Source organism: Rosa chinensis, chromosome 2 (genome assembly GCF_002994745.2).
Source record: "Rosa chinensis cultivar Old Blush chromosome 2, RchiOBHm-V2, whole genome shotgun sequence".
NCBI classification, from domain to species: Eukaryota; Viridiplantae; Streptophyta; class Magnoliopsida; order Rosales; family Rosaceae; genus Rosa; species Rosa chinensis.
Window position 1 is genome coordinate 23,373,478 of NC_037089.1, and position 17,234 is coordinate 23,390,711.

The 17,234-nt window shown below is 36.2% G+C and overlaps 2 protein-coding genes across 5 annotated transcripts; both read right to left on the bottom strand.

The window, feature by feature from the left end:
• Positions 1-5,783: 5,783 nt before the first annotated feature.
• Positions 5,784-9,104, bottom strand: LOC121051857. Of its 4 annotated transcripts, XM_040515345.1 has the most exons (7): positions 8,798-9,104; positions 8,443-8,531; positions 8,104-8,356; positions 7,794-8,021; positions 7,604-7,696; positions 6,866-6,985; positions 5,784-6,612 (listed from the first exon to the last, which is right to left on the bottom strand). In XM_040515345.1, exons 2-7 carry the CDS (start codon positions 8,448-8,450, stop codon positions 6,094-6,096), a joined length of 1,221 nt encoding a protein of 406 aa, XP_040371279.1. In that variant the 5' UTR covers positions 8,451-8,531; positions 8,798-9,104; the 3' UTR covers positions 5,784-6,093. The 4 variants fall into 4 exon arrangements, with proteins under 4 accessions (XP_040371279.1, XP_040371278.1, XP_040371276.1 ...); XM_040515344.1 differs by having other exon boundaries at positions 8,104-8,531; XM_040515342.1 differs by having other exon boundaries at positions 8,104-8,561.
• Positions 9,105-10,808: 1,704 nt separating this feature from the next.
• On the bottom strand, positions 10,809-16,497 carry LOC112183944. Its single transcript, XM_024322265.2, has 6 exons — positions 16,197-16,497; positions 14,738-15,266; positions 12,283-14,005; positions 11,853-12,164; positions 11,658-11,760; positions 10,809-11,429 (listed from the first exon to the last, which is right to left on the bottom strand). The coding sequence occupies exons 2-6, from the start codon at positions 15,249-15,251 to the stop codon at positions 10,809-10,811; spliced, it is 3,273 nt and encodes a 1,090-aa protein (XP_024178033.1). The 5' UTR covers positions 15,252-15,266; positions 16,197-16,497.
• Between the last annotated feature and the right edge of the window lie 737 nt (positions 16,498-17,234).

Genomic DNA, 17,234 nt, shown 5'->3' on the forward strand with positions numbered 1-17,234 from the left:
AGAGTACTCTGTAAACGACGTTTTATGACGACCTCTAGGGGTACGTCGTTTTTGTACTGCTTGCTAAATTATAATGAATGGATGACCTTTTTACTCAAAAAAAAAAAAAAAAAAGATTAAAGAGACAATTGTAACATTACCAAAACGTATCGTTCATTTGCTTAGAACAACAGAGTGGTAAAATAAGGTTCAAATTGATTAAGCATAGATGAGATGATCTTTTTATTATGTTATAACACATGACCAATTCCTATTATAAAGGTGAATATAACTAGTGAAATAGGGTAAACAAACAGATTTGCCTAGGAACTAAATGAATAAATTCACTTTGAAGGGCGAACCTAGGAATTATCTTTAACATATTCTTCTTCAACGTGGGATTTGATACAATCTGATAGTATGAGAGCAAAACAGTAACCATTACTCACTATTCTACTACAATTTCTTTGAATTTGACAGATTTGTTAGTTAGTTAACCACAAGATATGTGCATCAAAGCTCTAATTCCAAATTGGAGTTGATCTCAAACCACCGTCCTCCGTTCCCTACTTCTACAAGAGACGAGTTTGAGGAAAATAAATAACTATTTAATTTAGGAATGAGGGTATTAACCCTTGTTTTCGAAGCCCTTAACTCAACCATATATGCTATGAAAGTATTTTCGAAACAAACATGTAGGACGGCCTTCCTGAGGTAGATGGAAGCAAATATCAAGGAACATATATACAAAGAAACCATCAATACAGCTAGGGTTTAATTTATTCTGCAACATCGCATTTGATTGTAAAGAGACCAAAAATGTTGCTATATAAATATGCTCTCTATCTGCATGTATAATTCCTTTTAGCTTGTGAGCTGTTCTGTTAATGGTTTGTACAGATTGTAGTCTCTTTAGGGCAACTCCAACCTTGGGGTGCCAAACCAGATTTTGGGCCATTTTGAGACTTTGGATCTCCAACCATGTGTTTTTGGGGGGTCTGGTCCTATAAATATAGGACTTGGACTCATTTGTAGTCTCATATTTGAGATTTTTCCAAGACCAGGACTCGTCACTGTAGATGGGGGCCAGCCCACTTGCTGTCTCAGCCCAAAAGAGAAACAAACGCGCCAGAGCTGGAAATTGAAGGAGACGCGCGCGCCAGTTGAAGGGAAGAGAGAGCACGTGTGCATCATCCACTGGAGAGAGAAGATCACCTGCTTTTTCGTCTGCAAACATGGGGCCCGCGCCAAGTTCTGTCCCCTGGTGACCGTTGGAACCCCCAACGGTCATGAAATGTATGGTCCTGATTCATCAGGTTTAAATATGGACAGTCTGATGTTGCCCTTTTTTTTTTTACTGAACGGATCTATTTTCGATCTGATGGCTCAGATTTGAGGGAAAAAAACTCATCTACAGCTCTTATTAATTGAAGGGTTATTATATCCTTTTTGTTCCAAAAACAATAAAAGCATTACCAGAAAATTAAGGGAAAAAAATATACCCGTTGGAACAGTGAATTGTAGGAAATTCTATAAATACCTGCACGGATCCGTGAAGTATTGAGTTTTGAGTCAAAGATCCATCAGCTCTCGATCCCTGGCCTTATAGGTACGACCTTCTGAAGAACCACCCCATTGTGAATCCTCATCTTCCAGAGTTTGGATTTGCAAAGCAGTGACAGACATCATCAAGGCTCGTCGACGGCTTCTCGTGACAGCCTCTTCTTGATCTTTCTACAACCATTTCGTCAAACGATTCATTGCAGAAATGGTTTGACAAAATCAAAACGGAAAAGAAAGAAAGATTTGTGTGATTTGGATATGAGAAGTGTTTGTGAATTTGTGAGAGATGAGGATGATAATGACCCCCATATTTATGGACAGATTGAGTTCATTTCATTAGATAAGATATGACACGTGGCGGACAAAGATTCGACCGTAATTTGGACAGCCAATTAGAGATTGACACGTGGCGCTGATATCACATAGAAATTCGGCTGTTTGGCATATATGCCGACACAAAACATCAAAATATCTTCTAAATAGTTAGATTCTTTGTCGTATGTGCCGACACTTTTGTCGTATATGCCGACACAAAAAAAAAAATTTAAAACTTTTTTTTAATTCATTAAATAATAAGAATAATTTTTAAATATTATGATAAAATGTTAAATTATTATTTTTACCTTATTTAATTAAATTAACATATTTTTAATATAATATTCATCAAAATTATACTCATATTATATTTTAGTCAAGAATAATGAAAATAACACCCCCATATAGCACCTCATGGTTGGAGATGAGAATTGAGTCTTATATGAATAGTGCAATTAGGGGGTGCTAAAATGAGAATAGCACCCCCAAATGGTGCCCATGGTTGGAGTTGCCCTTATAGAAGAAATTAGCTATAATGGGGAAATGTACTGTTTACGTAGTTTTATGTTTTTTTATTCTCTGACTATAATTCCACAAGATTGTTTCATTTTCTGGGCAAAAAGGCTCGTATTTGTTAAATGTATGTACGTCGCACTCTCATTGCTTGAAACCATATTCAGATGGACCCGAGGATTAGCTCTTTCAGCTGATCTTCATCCCTGGGAATATGATGTGTTTTTGAGTTTCACCGGAGAAACCCGCAAGGGTTTCACAGACCACCTGTACCGTGCATTGAAGAGGCGAGGAGTCAATGTTTTCAGGGACCAACAACTTGAAAGAGGCACAACTCTTTCTTCAGAGCTCTTGACTGTGATCGAAGAGTCGAGGTTTGCAATCATCGTCCTCTCGCAACATTACGCTTCCTCCACTTGGTGTTTAGATGAACTTTCAAAAGTTTTTGAATGCATGGAAGTCAGGGGCACAATACTGCCCATTTTTTATAAGGTGAAGCCCTCCAATGTACAAAGACTAAGGGGAGCTTTTGCAAGAGCCTTCTACAAGCACGAATTCACTAACATAGCAAGCAAAAGTGCAAAGATGGAGAAGTGCTTTTACAAGAGTGGGCGGGATCGCTGGATGGATATCAGATGATTGGTAGGTATGACAAGTAGATCTATCAAGGTAGTACTAAAAAAAAACGCAGAAGAAGTAGTTTTTTTTTTATCCAAAACGAAAAACTTTGATAACCTGTGGAAACTTATAAATCTACAAAACAGATCAAGGGGTACATAAAATTATTACAATACTTTAATAAAATATAAATTTTAGCATTAACTTTCTTTTTCCCATTTGCAAATAAAATTTGTAGGGAATATATGCTGCAAAAAAAAAAAAAAAAAAAGGTAATTAGGAGGGGAGTTTGAGAATTAGGTTAGGAATATGCTAGGTGAGGAGTTCAATTCCTATCTACTATAACAATTTTTTTAAATAATTTTGAATGCATCACAATAGTACGTGACTGGACTGTAATACTGAATGATAAATTTAACTTCTGCGAAATTTTACCTGACAGTAAGCTTTTTACGATTTTATACTCGAGTAACTAACAACAAAACTTATTGTATTTACTAGTTCATTGAATATCTTGAATAATGGTAGGTGAACCAATTTTTTGAGTATCATTTACATCCCATCTTATGTGATCTAATAAAGTAGGAAGCAGATGATACTTAAAAACGTAGTTCGATCACACAACATTGCTCTAATAATATTTGAGCTGATGATGGATATTTTCTTCTTTTGGTTATAGGTATGAGTCTGAGCTTATCGAAAAAATTGTAGACTTTGTGTGTGACGCATTGTAGTCGAATCCAAAAATCAGAGACTCGACGCCGAAGTCCAACAATGATGATGAATCTGTCAAAAGTTCAAGAGAAGGGAGATCAACTAGCACATCAAGACTACTCAGGAAGGTCTATTTGATAGTTAAATAGATTCTCGTCCGGTCAACATGCCACACTATATTTAGCAGTAGCTAGTACTGAAAAGAGAAGAGCCTTGGCCAATCACCATTGGATCTAGATCAAAATGTTGACCAACACCTCGGTCTAATTAGGATCTATATATTGATCTAAATTAAATATCAACTGGGGCAATCGGTTCACCGCTGAGCAATAAACGAAGTCATGGAGGAAGAAAGTAATGTTAATCAACGTGACCACGCTGATTGTTGTTCTAATGAGTAATAAAACAAGTTTTTCTTTCACTCAAAATTGTTGGATTCAACTTCACCATTAGTAAGACCCTGCACTTGTGCACAATCTAACTTTAGTAGCTGAGGAATGAAGGTGTAATTCGCACTCCCTAGCACCGGTTGGTTTGAAAATTATTTTATGCACCTACAGTCTGTATGTATTAGACCCTGCTTTAAATCTCAGCCGTCAGTACGGTGTGATCCATCTCTTATTGACTTTTTCTTTGACTAACAGCCACGTTATTAGCACCATGTTAGTGCATATGCGCTGTAGGTGCATGGAATTGGCTCTGGATAATGCCGAAGATTCTAAGTAGGATTGACTTCTCTTGTGGAATTAGTTTGACCTGTTATTTTTGTCAAAATAAGCTATTAGTTTTGGACAACTAATTTGAACAAGCATTCACCGTATTGACTATTCATATTTGTAGAGTCCAGCAATTACCCTAGATACTGATATAGTAGCCATACACGCCAAACACAAGCTCATGCAAACACAATTAGTTGGAAGCTTGCTCTAACTTGACGTACTGTGAAGATTAATTAGTTCTGATTATAAGATGGCAATTCTGCATAATAACTGTTGCTCCTTGTTAAATATTTGCCGTGGCAGTACAACACTAAGTTCTACACCAGATTAAATAATACGTAACTCCATTGGAATCATCAATAAGTACATTTGCCTCATGTTAAATATACAAACGCTATGCATTTTCTTCGAAAAATATACATTTAATTAGGAAGAATAAAATTCTTCATGGATGAATTGATAGAGATAAAAAAAAAAAAACAACAAATTTTTGAAAATACAATTTTAATTGTTCAAGGATATTTTGGTAAAACTAAAGAGGTGTACTTAGGTTTTTAAGTAATCAAAAAAGTGAATTTGAAGTTTAATAATTAAGCGAGGTCCAAATATCAAATTTGGAGGTCCAACTAGCACTACTAGAAAACAGGCCTATGGCCACAACCATTAATCTGTGGCTATTGATGGTATTGGGGACAGATTACTGTGCCTATTGATCTTTAGCCACAGATTTCCTGTCCGAGACGATTTGTACTGACTCCATTTTCATATTTTCCCATTTTGGCACCACAAAAGCTGTCTGTCGCAGCTTGGATATAAACCCCAGAAACAACACACGCGCTCTACAAAAGACCATCTGACAATGAACAGTATGGCTTCATGTTATTTATACTATAATAATATTCCCTATTCTATTTCACGCGCTGGTCTCTTTTGGTACCACTGTCCATCAGTCCCCATAATGTATCTCAATAAAATATTGTTTCTTCTTTAATCTGTGGCCAACTTGTTACAGACTCCCAAAATAAATTAATCGTAAAACAAAACAAAAATTCTTGCCAATCTGGTTTTGATGAAATCTGGTTTTACTCATGGGCCCCATAATAGATGTATAATGGTAATTAAATTGTGACGTGATAATTTTTTACCACATCCCCAATTCTATAATGTCAACCATCTAAAATTCTCAAATCAAACATATAATTGGCCGTCAAAATTATGTATTTAAAATGCTCAATCATGTACAGTAATAGTAAGAAGCAAACTTGAAGTATAAAGTTCAATCCAACTGCACACCAAATTGAAAAACTAAGCAAATGAAAAAAAAAAAACAACAACAACACATACATTTGGAGCAATAGAAACTAGAGCATAGCCCATTTCATTTATATCAACACCATGCTAAGAGTTCTGGCAGACTATACAAGTTCCAAATATCTAACACAAGTCCTAAAAAACTACCATCACAACTTCCATATATCAAAAACAAATTTCATTCTAATCCATATTGGATTTGGATAGAATAGAATTTGTTTTTGCTTTTCAAAAGAGATCCAGCCTAACTAATGGGATCCAGAAGTTGGGTATCTAATATTTTCTTAATTACATATTTCCAAAAATCAGCCACTAACTTGATAACATGTTCAAAAGGGCATATTTTTGTATCCATTACCTCTCAAGTCATGCAGCTTTGACCAATATTGTGTCCCATTGGCACATTTGAAGTAGAAATTGCAAGGGGATTGTCTGGTTTCTTTAGAAAATTCATGAGTAGGCCAAGATCTAACGATTCCATAGAATTTATCCCCCCTGCAGCAAAGATTTGGGTCAAGGAATTAGCACCCATTTGTTCTTGCATCAAATCTAACTTCTTGTTCAGTTGCGCATAAGAAGCTTGCAGCGCCTCTTCTCTCTCGGCTGATTCTTTCAATTGTTGGGCCAAATTTGCTTCCCTTCTTACATTAGCTGCACGCTCTGCTTCATAAGCCTCAGTCAAGGTTAATAGCTGATACTTTATCCCATTCTTTTGGGTAACAATTCCTGGAACATCCGCCCATTTTGCACCAATTCCGTATCCACGTACCCGATTACGCTTCTCAGGGCCCATCACCTTGTGAAATAGTTCATTCCGAACCTCATGAGTGACTTCTCGTCCTTCTATTCGTACGTTGTTCTCAAGCTCTTCAAATTCATCCTGCAATAAGTACATAACTGTTTTGTTGAAAACATTATGGCAGTGAAAGGCTACTGCTACTAGCTAAAACCACACACTTTTTATACAATGCATATGAATAAAATATGTCTTCAAATACATCATTAAAATTTCTACAAACAAAATACTTTGTAAAGAATGGATGTAATTAAGTTTATATTGGCATGTAATGCGAAAATTTTGAAAACTGAATGCAAAACAGAAAATGCAAAGAAGGTACCCTTAGAGCACTTACAAATTTTTTCTGAGCTTCCTCATTATTGGGCTGAGGCTTAGATGGATCTTTTTGCCTTGAACCATATACGATGCCAAAGAAAGTCACCCTATCAAGTACCTCTCCAGGATGCTCACATTCCTACAAACAAATCTATTTTCATGATTTTTCTGGATAAGACCATACCAGCCAATTCATCCACTCTCAAACTTGAAGACAAATAAATTCAAACAAGATATATACATGAATTCATACATGTCAGCATATCTTACTACGTAATTGAAATAAATAATGGAAGCAAAGAAGAGTAATACACAATTTAGAGTTAAAAGCACATGCCTAAGTTGTAAGAGCACGAAGTCATTAATATGTACTGATTATAATTCAATCCAAAAGGTCAGCTAATGAAAATAAAATTCCAGAAAGGCAAAGCAAATGACACTGCTCTCTCGTTATGAATAATTTAGTGATTAAGTGTGTACAAATTTTCACAAAAAGAAGACAACACATCACTTCCATCCACTACTTAATTAGCATAAGTAATTATACTTTTGCATTCATCAAGTTAGCACCTTGTAGCACTACTTAATTAACCATGACTAATTATACTTTTGCATTCATGAAGCCAGCACCTTCAGGCACTACTTAATTAACCATCAGTAACTATACATTTGCATTCATTAAGTCAGCAGGAATATATAACCGTTCTGTCAGTAATTAAATGTTGTTGGAAATGAATATAGTTTATAAAAGTATTACCCATTGATATCGCATTTGTGCATAGGTTTTTGTTCCAGTTGTCTGATGCAACTTTAATTGCTGTCGATTTGTTACATTTGTCTCTGCAACCTCCTATATTTAGGTTAACTATCATTACATGCAACCACAAAGCTTATGTACCAAAACAATTTGAAAAAAAAAATAATTAAAACATTAGAAACAATGCAACCTGATTTTTTGTTTCGTCCCATGTACTCACTAACGCACGCCATTGTCCCACGTGAACGTGTTTATTGCCACATATGAATCTCCTTTCCATTCCCATGAAAGGTTTGTACCATTTTTTCTTCATCTTGTACTTGAAAGATCTCCAACGCTCGTGTAATTTATCCACAACCACATTTTTGATGTCAGCTACCAAGTTTAGAGTTTCAGGATCTGACCAATCCAATGCATCCTAAGACAATGAACATATATATTCATTATTATAGAATATATAATGTAACTAAAACAGAAACTGTTTTAAAGTAAATACATACTTGAACAGTTTGCCATGCCTCATCTACTTTGCCTGCCTTGCAAATCTCAGCCCAATTTTCAGCATTGAGAGGAAAATTGGAGCATTCACTTGCAAGTTGTCCAATGAATCGACCAAATTCGGCAACTTTTTTACTTGGGCCAACAGGCTGCCCAATGGCATTAAATTGGAGTTTCTCTGGTCCTTCTAATGCAAACTTAGGCTTATTCTTTCCTCGAGTCTTGCGAGTCTTTTGCTTACGCTTCTTACTTGGCCTATCATTTGCACCACTGTCATTGACACTTATTGCCGGTTCAATCGACACCTCATTGCCAACAGTTGGGATTGTTGATGATCTTACAGTATCATTTACGTTCACAGGAGGGGATGATTCTAGCCTTGTATTTCTTGCAGCATGGATGTTCATCATGCTCATGAATTCTTCATCATCTGAGAGACCTCCAATTTGACGAATCATTTCTTCCAATATACAGCCAAATTCAGAACTTATTGTGAGGAAAATAAAAGTTATGAGTAATTATATAAATTGAGGCATTGGATTCAACATATGAAACAGTTAACCTCATCAAATCACACAATATATACACTACCTAAGACTATGATTTATAAAAGATCGATATTTCTCTACAAATTCAGACATGCATTGAAGTGTATGATTGATGATATGAAGAATTCTTATTTAACAGAATGATTACCTTACTTCTGTAACGATTGGTTGAGGATGAGATGTACCCAATGAAGTTTGTTCAGAACCACATAGGTATCAATGAATTATGAGTTGCAAAATAGAGATCAGTCGGATAGATTTGGGGATTTTGGTGGATAATAGAGTTTTTGGTATAAGCTGGCATTTCAGATGGATGTGATTGTAGAGATGGAGTTAGAATCTTGCTAGTACGTGAAGATTGTGTTTTAGGAAGATTATGGATCTGCCATGGATATTATGGCATTAAGATGAATGCAGAGAGATTGAGATTGAGATGAAGTAGGTGACGGCAAGAAATTCGGGACTAAGAGAGAGGTTAAAGCATTTTAGACCACTTATATCTTTCATTCTTTCTTATTATATTCTATTTAAGAAATTAGGGTGTTTAATTTTTCCTTTTGCCGCAACTTTTTACCTCTTCCCACTCATTTTTGCCGCTTTAGTTTTGGACCCTTGTTTTCAGTTTTCATTTTTGATTGTTAATATCATATAGCGACGGCCAGATATTTTATTATATGTTTAATGTTTCACTCTTGCAGCAATATTTGGCCATGGATGCTAAGACTTTTCTTACTCAAACTAAAATCATCAATGAGGATATATTAATTGATATTATTGTTGAAATTGAATACTACATCACCATACAGTTGTGTGTGTGTGTAAAGCCATTGATTCCGGTTTGTTTTTATCCACTGATGATGATCTCAACCTGTGCTTGCAGTGAGATTCCTTTTGTTTCTTCTCTGCTATGTTTATAAATTTCCTTCCAGTTATGATTCCACATCAATATTGGTCTAAGTTTTCATTATTCTAAATTTGACAATGATCTCAAAAGCAATTATTGACGTTATTTTGTGTGCACTATATAACACCAACACTTGCATCTAACAGCAACACTGGCATGACATTTTTGTTCATTTCAAAAACTTTGTCAAGTTCACCAAAATGAAGAGAGGTTCATCTAGGAGTGCTAAGGTTTTATTTGATGAGGGTCCATCTCCAGAAAATCAACCACCTCACTCACCGGCATCTTCATCTAATACACCCCCTAACCCAAATGCTCAATTATCCAAAGATATACTACGTATCTATCTTACCCAATTTGTCGAGGGCGGGGATGTACCGGAAACTAGGGTCACTCGACCGAACCCAAATAACGGCGGCTACCAATTCACAACGCCACCCCGTGTCAACAGAAGTCGGCGACACTCTGGTCCTCATATGTCACCTACAGCCCATTTACCAACTAATAGCCTCAATATATCCGGGGAATCAAACACGGATTATGAAAGCACGGCACATTTTTCAGGAAATCGAACACTTGAGAGTTGTGCAGATTCATTTATTGGGGTTGTTCCATCTTCAGTTGTAGAGATTGGTACATCTACTGCATCCCCACAAGCTAAACCTCTGAAGCCAAAGAAGGAAAAATATCCAGGCTATGAATCATTTTAAGTTTTTCATTTTTACCATAAAGTTTCTATCAATCTTGATCATAATTGTAGTAGTGATGGTTGTTTGTTTTTCAATTATCTTCAAGTTTTTACGGTGTGTGTGTGTGTGTGTGTGTATATATATAACTAAGGCATGTGTTCTACATGCTAGCTAGTATTGTTCCACTTTGTAGTAATGACTGTTGTTTGTTTTTCAATTATGTTCAAGTGTTTAGGGTGTGTGTGTGTGTAACTAAGGGATGTGTTATACATGCTAGCTAGTATTCATCCACTTTGATTTGCATAACCCAATCAATCATCTGTGCTTGCTGTTCCAGTAATGAAGCTAAATACAAAATTAAGGACTTCAGTATTCACTGAGCCAATGGAACTGCACCAATATTAATTATCAACCAAAGTACTTCATAAGCAAATTACCAAGTGCATAACCATATTAGAGAAAGGAAGAAAGTCTAAAAAGAAACTCATTTCCCATAGTCTGAGACTCAGCAAAATACATAAAGACTGTAACAAAAATACAGCAGGAAGTAGACAAGTCCATAGCAATCATTCAAACAAAATCCCATGCATATCGGCTCTTACTTGGACGTCTTCATCAACAACGAGTAAAGGTTCTAAATTTTGAGGAGCAGCTTTGTCATCTTTCATAATATTGCCCATATCAAACAAATCTCGTGGTCTTGTTCTTACTGCAACATGCCAGTCGGGCTGAGTTGGATCCTTGACATAAAATAATTGATTGGCATTCAAGCCGAGGGTATATGTGTCTGGCCCTGGAAGCAAGTGCTTGAAGTTAACCAATGTAAAACCAAATTCATCAGTTTTTATGCCCCGATTTCTAACCCTTCCATCAACCCAGTCACAGTCGAATAACACCACTCTACGCCCACCGTGATATTCTAAGTCAATTATGTCTTTCACCACTCCATAATAGTCATTAAGAGCTGCCCTCGGATTATGGTCTCTAGAGGTGGCATAGGTATCTGCCACTGCCCTCACAAAAACACCGTCATTTTGTGTGTTCCCTCCGACATCATTTGATTTTACATGGAAACGAAAACCATTCATAATGTATGACAACCAACGACTGATCCAATGGTTCGGACCCCTAGCCAATGCTTGCAAGTCTTCATGTATTTCAACCCCATCATCTTTCTGAGACTTAATCTACAAAAGTGTACCAGACCTTAGGTAGAGACTATAATGTAACGCAAAATAGAACATAGAAATACAAACTATATGTTTTAAAATAAATTGTTCAATAAGACTTGAAATAGTTACCATTTAGAATCATGCCAAAAAACTAAAGAAACAAAACGTTTTAATGTTAATTTCAGATTAGTAACATTGCTAAATGATGGCAAACAAAATAAAGGAAAGTGTATAAAGTAATACATGTGTACTAAACCATCCAGGAAACTCCATATGTGCTCGTGCTTGCGCAGCCTTCGTCGTTTCACGTGGAAGTGGATTATTCATTACTAGGTTCTCATGTTGGCTACAAACAAATTTTCGTTACTTCTGAGTCCAAAATGCTACATAATTATAATGAATACATTTCATTATGCTTTTTCTAAACTCATCAAATACCTGATGTAATCAGCAACCTCTGGACAACCAAAAAGAACAGCTCGATGTGCCCGTTCCCACTCTAAGTGCTTAAGAACAATAAGTTGTTTACTGCCAAGTGATCGTCCATGTCCACCAAATATAGACAGACCATGGCGAGTTCCACTGCCAGCTGCATCAGCATTACGACCTGGTCTATTTCTTTTGGTCACAACTTCATCACCAAAATACAATGAACAGAACCCAAGTGTTTCCTCAATAATATACGCTACAGCAATGCTGCCCTCGGGTCTATTTCTGTTGCGCACATACTTTTTCAATGTATGCAAATACCTGCAATACCAATTGCCATATATTTGTTAGTACATTATCAGAGTTTCAACAATACTGAAGTTAATGCAAACACCATTGGATTATGAGTAAGTGAATTGAAACAAAGTATTTAGCAAACCTTTCAATTGGGTACATCCACCTATATTGGACAGGACCAGCAATCTTTGCTTCTTCAGCAAGGTGGATCGTGAGGTGTACCATGACATCAAAAAAAGCTGGAGGCATTAACCTTTCTAAATGGCACAATGTCATGGCAATTCGTCCACTCAAATCTTCAAAATGTTCTTTACTTCCAACTTTAGTACACAAATTTCTGAAGAATGAGCTAAGCTCTAACAAAACTAGTGTGGCTTCTTTTGGCAGGGAATGGCGAATTGCTAGGGGAAGTAAGTATTGCATAATGATATGGCAGTCATGACTTTTTAGCCCTATGAGTTTCCTTTCCGCTTTTCTAACACATCTTGCTAGATTAGAAGAAAACCCATCTGGAAGCAAAGCAATAGATAATATTTCACAAATCAATGACTTTTCAGCAGGCTTCAACGTGAAAGGCATAGGGTCATACATCAAACGACCTCCTACTAATTTTGGGTGGTACTTTGGCTTACAATTGAGTTCCTGCAAGTCTAATCGTGCATTTAGAGAATCCTTGTTTTTCCCATCCATACCCAATAAGGTTCCTAGAACACTTTCAGTGACATTTTTCTCAATGTGCATTACATCGAGATTGTGTCGCAAGAGGAGGTCCTTCCAATATGGAAGATCATAAAATATGCTTTTCTTCTTCCAAGGGCCAGCATACTTTTTCTTCCCCTTCCCCCTTTGTCGTTTCAGTCCCTTCTTTATATGTCCCTTGCCATATTCAAACTTCAATCCACGTAAAGAAGCCAAACAGTCTATACCTGTCATAGGAATTGGTGGTTGTTCTAGCTCAATATTACCGTCAAAGGGTTTCTTAAACATGCGATACTTATGAGCCATTGGAAGCCACCGACGATGTCCCAAGTAGCATTCTTTTCGGCCATGTCTTAGCCTAGTGGACTTGGTACCAAATGCACATTGTGGACATGCAAATTTTCCTTTAGTGCTCCAACCAGATAACATAGAATATGCTGGGAAGTCGTTGATGGTCCACAATACCACAGCACGCAAGTCAAAAGTTTCTTTTTTGAATGCATCATAAGTGGGTATCCCTTGGTTCCACAAAGTTTTCAACTCATCAACTAAAGGTTGAAGGAATACATCTATGTCTTTTCCAGGACCTTTTGGACCAGGTATCAGCAATGAAAGCATCAAGTAAGGTTGTTTCATACAAAGCCATGGAGGAAGGTTGTACACTGACATCACAACTGGCCACGTGCTATGGGACAAACTCATCATGCCAAAAGGATTAAATCCATCACTTGCTAACCCAAGACGAACATTACGTGCCTCTGATGCAAAATTTGGATACATTGTGTCAAGATGTTTCCAGGCAGGCGAGTCGGCAGGATGTCTAAGCACTTCATCATCATGCCTCTCTTCTGAATGCCACACCATATTCTGAGCTGTGTGGCATGACATGTAAAGCCGTTGAAGTCGAGGTCCTAATGGAAAATATCGTAATACCTTATTTGCAACTCTAGTATGTCCAGACCGACTCTTGGACTTGTAGCGATTGCTGCCACACACTTTGCACGTTTCGTCCTTAGCATGATCTTTCCAAAATAACATACAGTCCTTAGGGCATACATCTATCTTTTCATAAGGCAATGCCAAATCTGTTATGAGTTTCTTAGTTTGGTAGAAACTAGCAGGCAAATTTGCTTCAGGAAACCATACTTTTAACATGTTCAACAAACCTAAGAAAATATTAAAGATTAAACTCAAATGGCAGTAATATAAGTCTATAGCAGTAATTAACAGATCAGCAATATTGTACCATGACATCAAAATAGATAATCTTAGCCTCTAATAAACAAATGAGTATACGACATATTATATACTCCAATAAACAAGTTCAATAATACTCTGATTTATTCAAAGATATCCTTAATTAAACCTTTAATGCTAGCTGATTTATCTGCTTTTCTGGTTCTATACAGGTGAGGGCATTATCCATGTGACAGTTAATCTGACTTTACATCATAGTGCTTTTCTGGTTCTACACTTGATTCTTTTTATTTATAGAAAACAAAAATGTCATGTTCAGTTTTTGATCCTGTTGGTAGTAATGTTTTGTACAAAGATGTATCCTACATTATCAAAGTTCATTTGTTAAAGTAAATGTGGAGAACTACTCATGCATGTTCATTGGTAAAATAAACATGACAAGTTGATCCAGCTAGTATATAATTAAGCTACCTACAGCAAACATATATGACCACACTCCTAATAGTTAAATATGGTAAACATAATAGGGGGACATACTCGCATACCCATGAAAGTATGTAATAACATAACATAGGCATTTGAAGTCAAGTTACATAGTCAAGACATTGAAAAAAAACAAAAAAAAGCAAAAAAAGATATTAAAAAAAAAATAGCAAATGGATAATATGCTCAAAACTAAGTGAAAGAATTGAAACACTAACCTGTGAAAGACACATCAGTCCAACAATTTATAGTCTTGAGTTGATACAGCTGCAATATGAAATCAAGTTTTGTCTTTCCACAACCTGGGTATAATTCTGTTTTACCCTCTTCAATCAAACGATAGAACTTCTCAGCATCAGGGGTCAAGTTATGAGGACGTGCATCTTCTTCTTCAACATTGTCACCAGGATTGAGACCATGTATACCAAAGGCATCATGGAGCATAGTAGTTATATCTGCAGCCCCTGTAGGCAGCTCTCCCATGTTACCCATTGGCAACACCTCGCCGTGCCACTTCCACCGTGATTGAAGATAATCCGGGCACATACCATCTACTTTAAGATGCTCTTCAACCTCTTTTGGTTCTTTCCACCCACAGTTGTAGCATTCAATGCAAGGACACTTGATTTTACCTTCAAAACTAGCAACTAATATGGAGTTGTCGATAAACGCTTGCAATCCAGCCATATATTGATCAGTTCTACGATCAAGAAATACCCATTCTTTATCCATGCTAACATAAGAGACCTGCATATACACATAACGTAGCACTAACCATCAACAACAACAACACATGGTAATCATATCACTGGAATTGTAGATTACAAAACAACAAAAGTTACATAATACCAACTATCTGATATAAAAGCTAAAAATGCAGCCAGGTCTCTATTTGAATTTCATAGATATGAACTTACAAAAGACACTGCTATTACGTTTCAATGAAGCAAGAACAACTTGACATAGTTGAGCTTATCTTTACTTTGATAAGCCTGCAATTTTATTATAATTTTATTATTATTATTTTTTGTTGAGAAGAGTATGCCTCAAACATTATTTCAGAAGGAAAACAACCATAAAACTGAAGTAGATAGCACATACTCCAACCAACAACACAACTTAACAAATGATGACTCAGTTTCAGGACAGTCAAAAGGTGCATCCAATTACTAAAGATTTGGAGAGATATGATGGCAAATCATGTGGAAGTGGACTTTGGCATTCTAGGATGAAAGCTTATGAACACAACCAAGTAGCAGATTTCCATTACATTTGATATTTAAACTTCAAACATGACCCATAAAGCAAACACGGATTGAAAAGTAAACTAATTAGAGATCTTCAGGTAACTGTAATATGGTTCCAAGTAGGCATAACATAAGATATTCTCATGAAAATCTAGCTTAGCTAATGAGCTAAACCCGGCCGGTCAACCTCAATGAATCATGAAAACTCGATGAACAACTCTTTGAATACTCTGATAAAGCTTGTTTCATTCTATAAAAACAAAATTTTGTTTCTATAGCAGAGGAAAGCAATGGGTATTCTCTAAATCATGAAACAAACTTGAAAACAAGTTAAAATTTGCATAGACTCAATGATTGATGGGGATATAAAGAAGCCATCTAATGTCTAAAACCTCTTTACCATTAAACACCCAACTGCCCAGGAGCTTACCTTTCATTCAGATTGTGAAATTGCGGTGGGATGTCGTCTAAGATTTAGACTTTCTAATGGATTTCTGAATTCTTCTTCTTTCTGCAATGGAAGAGCTAGAGAGGAAGAGATGAGAAACATCGATCTATGACCACCGAAGAGCAAAGCTTAGATTTCTATCGTTGATTCCTTTACACTTCTATTATAAAAAATCATGATTGGGACGGACATTTGTAGGAATTTCGTTCCGGCGCGTGAAATTATTTTCTCCAAATCATCTCCCGCGACGGAGATTGAACTTGATCTGTGGCTAAATCAGCAAACTTTGTTCCGGCGCGTGAAATTGTCTACTCCAACTCATCTCCTGCGACGGAGATTTAACATGATCTGTGGCTAAATAATCATAATGCGCATGATATATTGATTTGGGCCTCAGTTGGGGACGGATGCTGTGATATTGGATTTATTTGCCACAAAATAAACCCATTTGTCCCTATTGACCGTATAGAGGCCACAGAAAGAAGGTCGTGCCCAATAGGGCTGTGCCCATAGGGCATATTTCTAGTAGTGTAGGACCATCCTTTATTTTATTTTCTATTATGCTTTAAGAGACATAGTCGCATAAAAAGTTTTTATTTATTTATTTTATTTTTGTGTAAATTAAGTCTGAAAAAGAGCTGGTTGAGAATTATAATACATATTCAATAATTAAAGATTTTTGCTTCTATTCAAGGGCGCAGGGTACAATTTGAGTAGGTGTGTTATTTTGTCTTAAACTTTTGTTATCGAATTTCTATTACATGTTATAATGTTGATTTTTTGGATCAGTTAGCTATTTGATTATTTAGTATATAATGTCATTTAATTTAAGAAAAGAATAAAACATATTACTTTAAAACTTAAGAAAAAAATAATTTAAAAGCATCAGTAAAATTTTAAGAAAATATTTCTTTTTTAGCCCACTCTATTTTTAAATCCTAGCTCCGCCATTGAGTTCACTGAACACATGAGAACAGACTTAAAACCAATAATTCTATGTTGCTTCATGCTTCAGTTGAG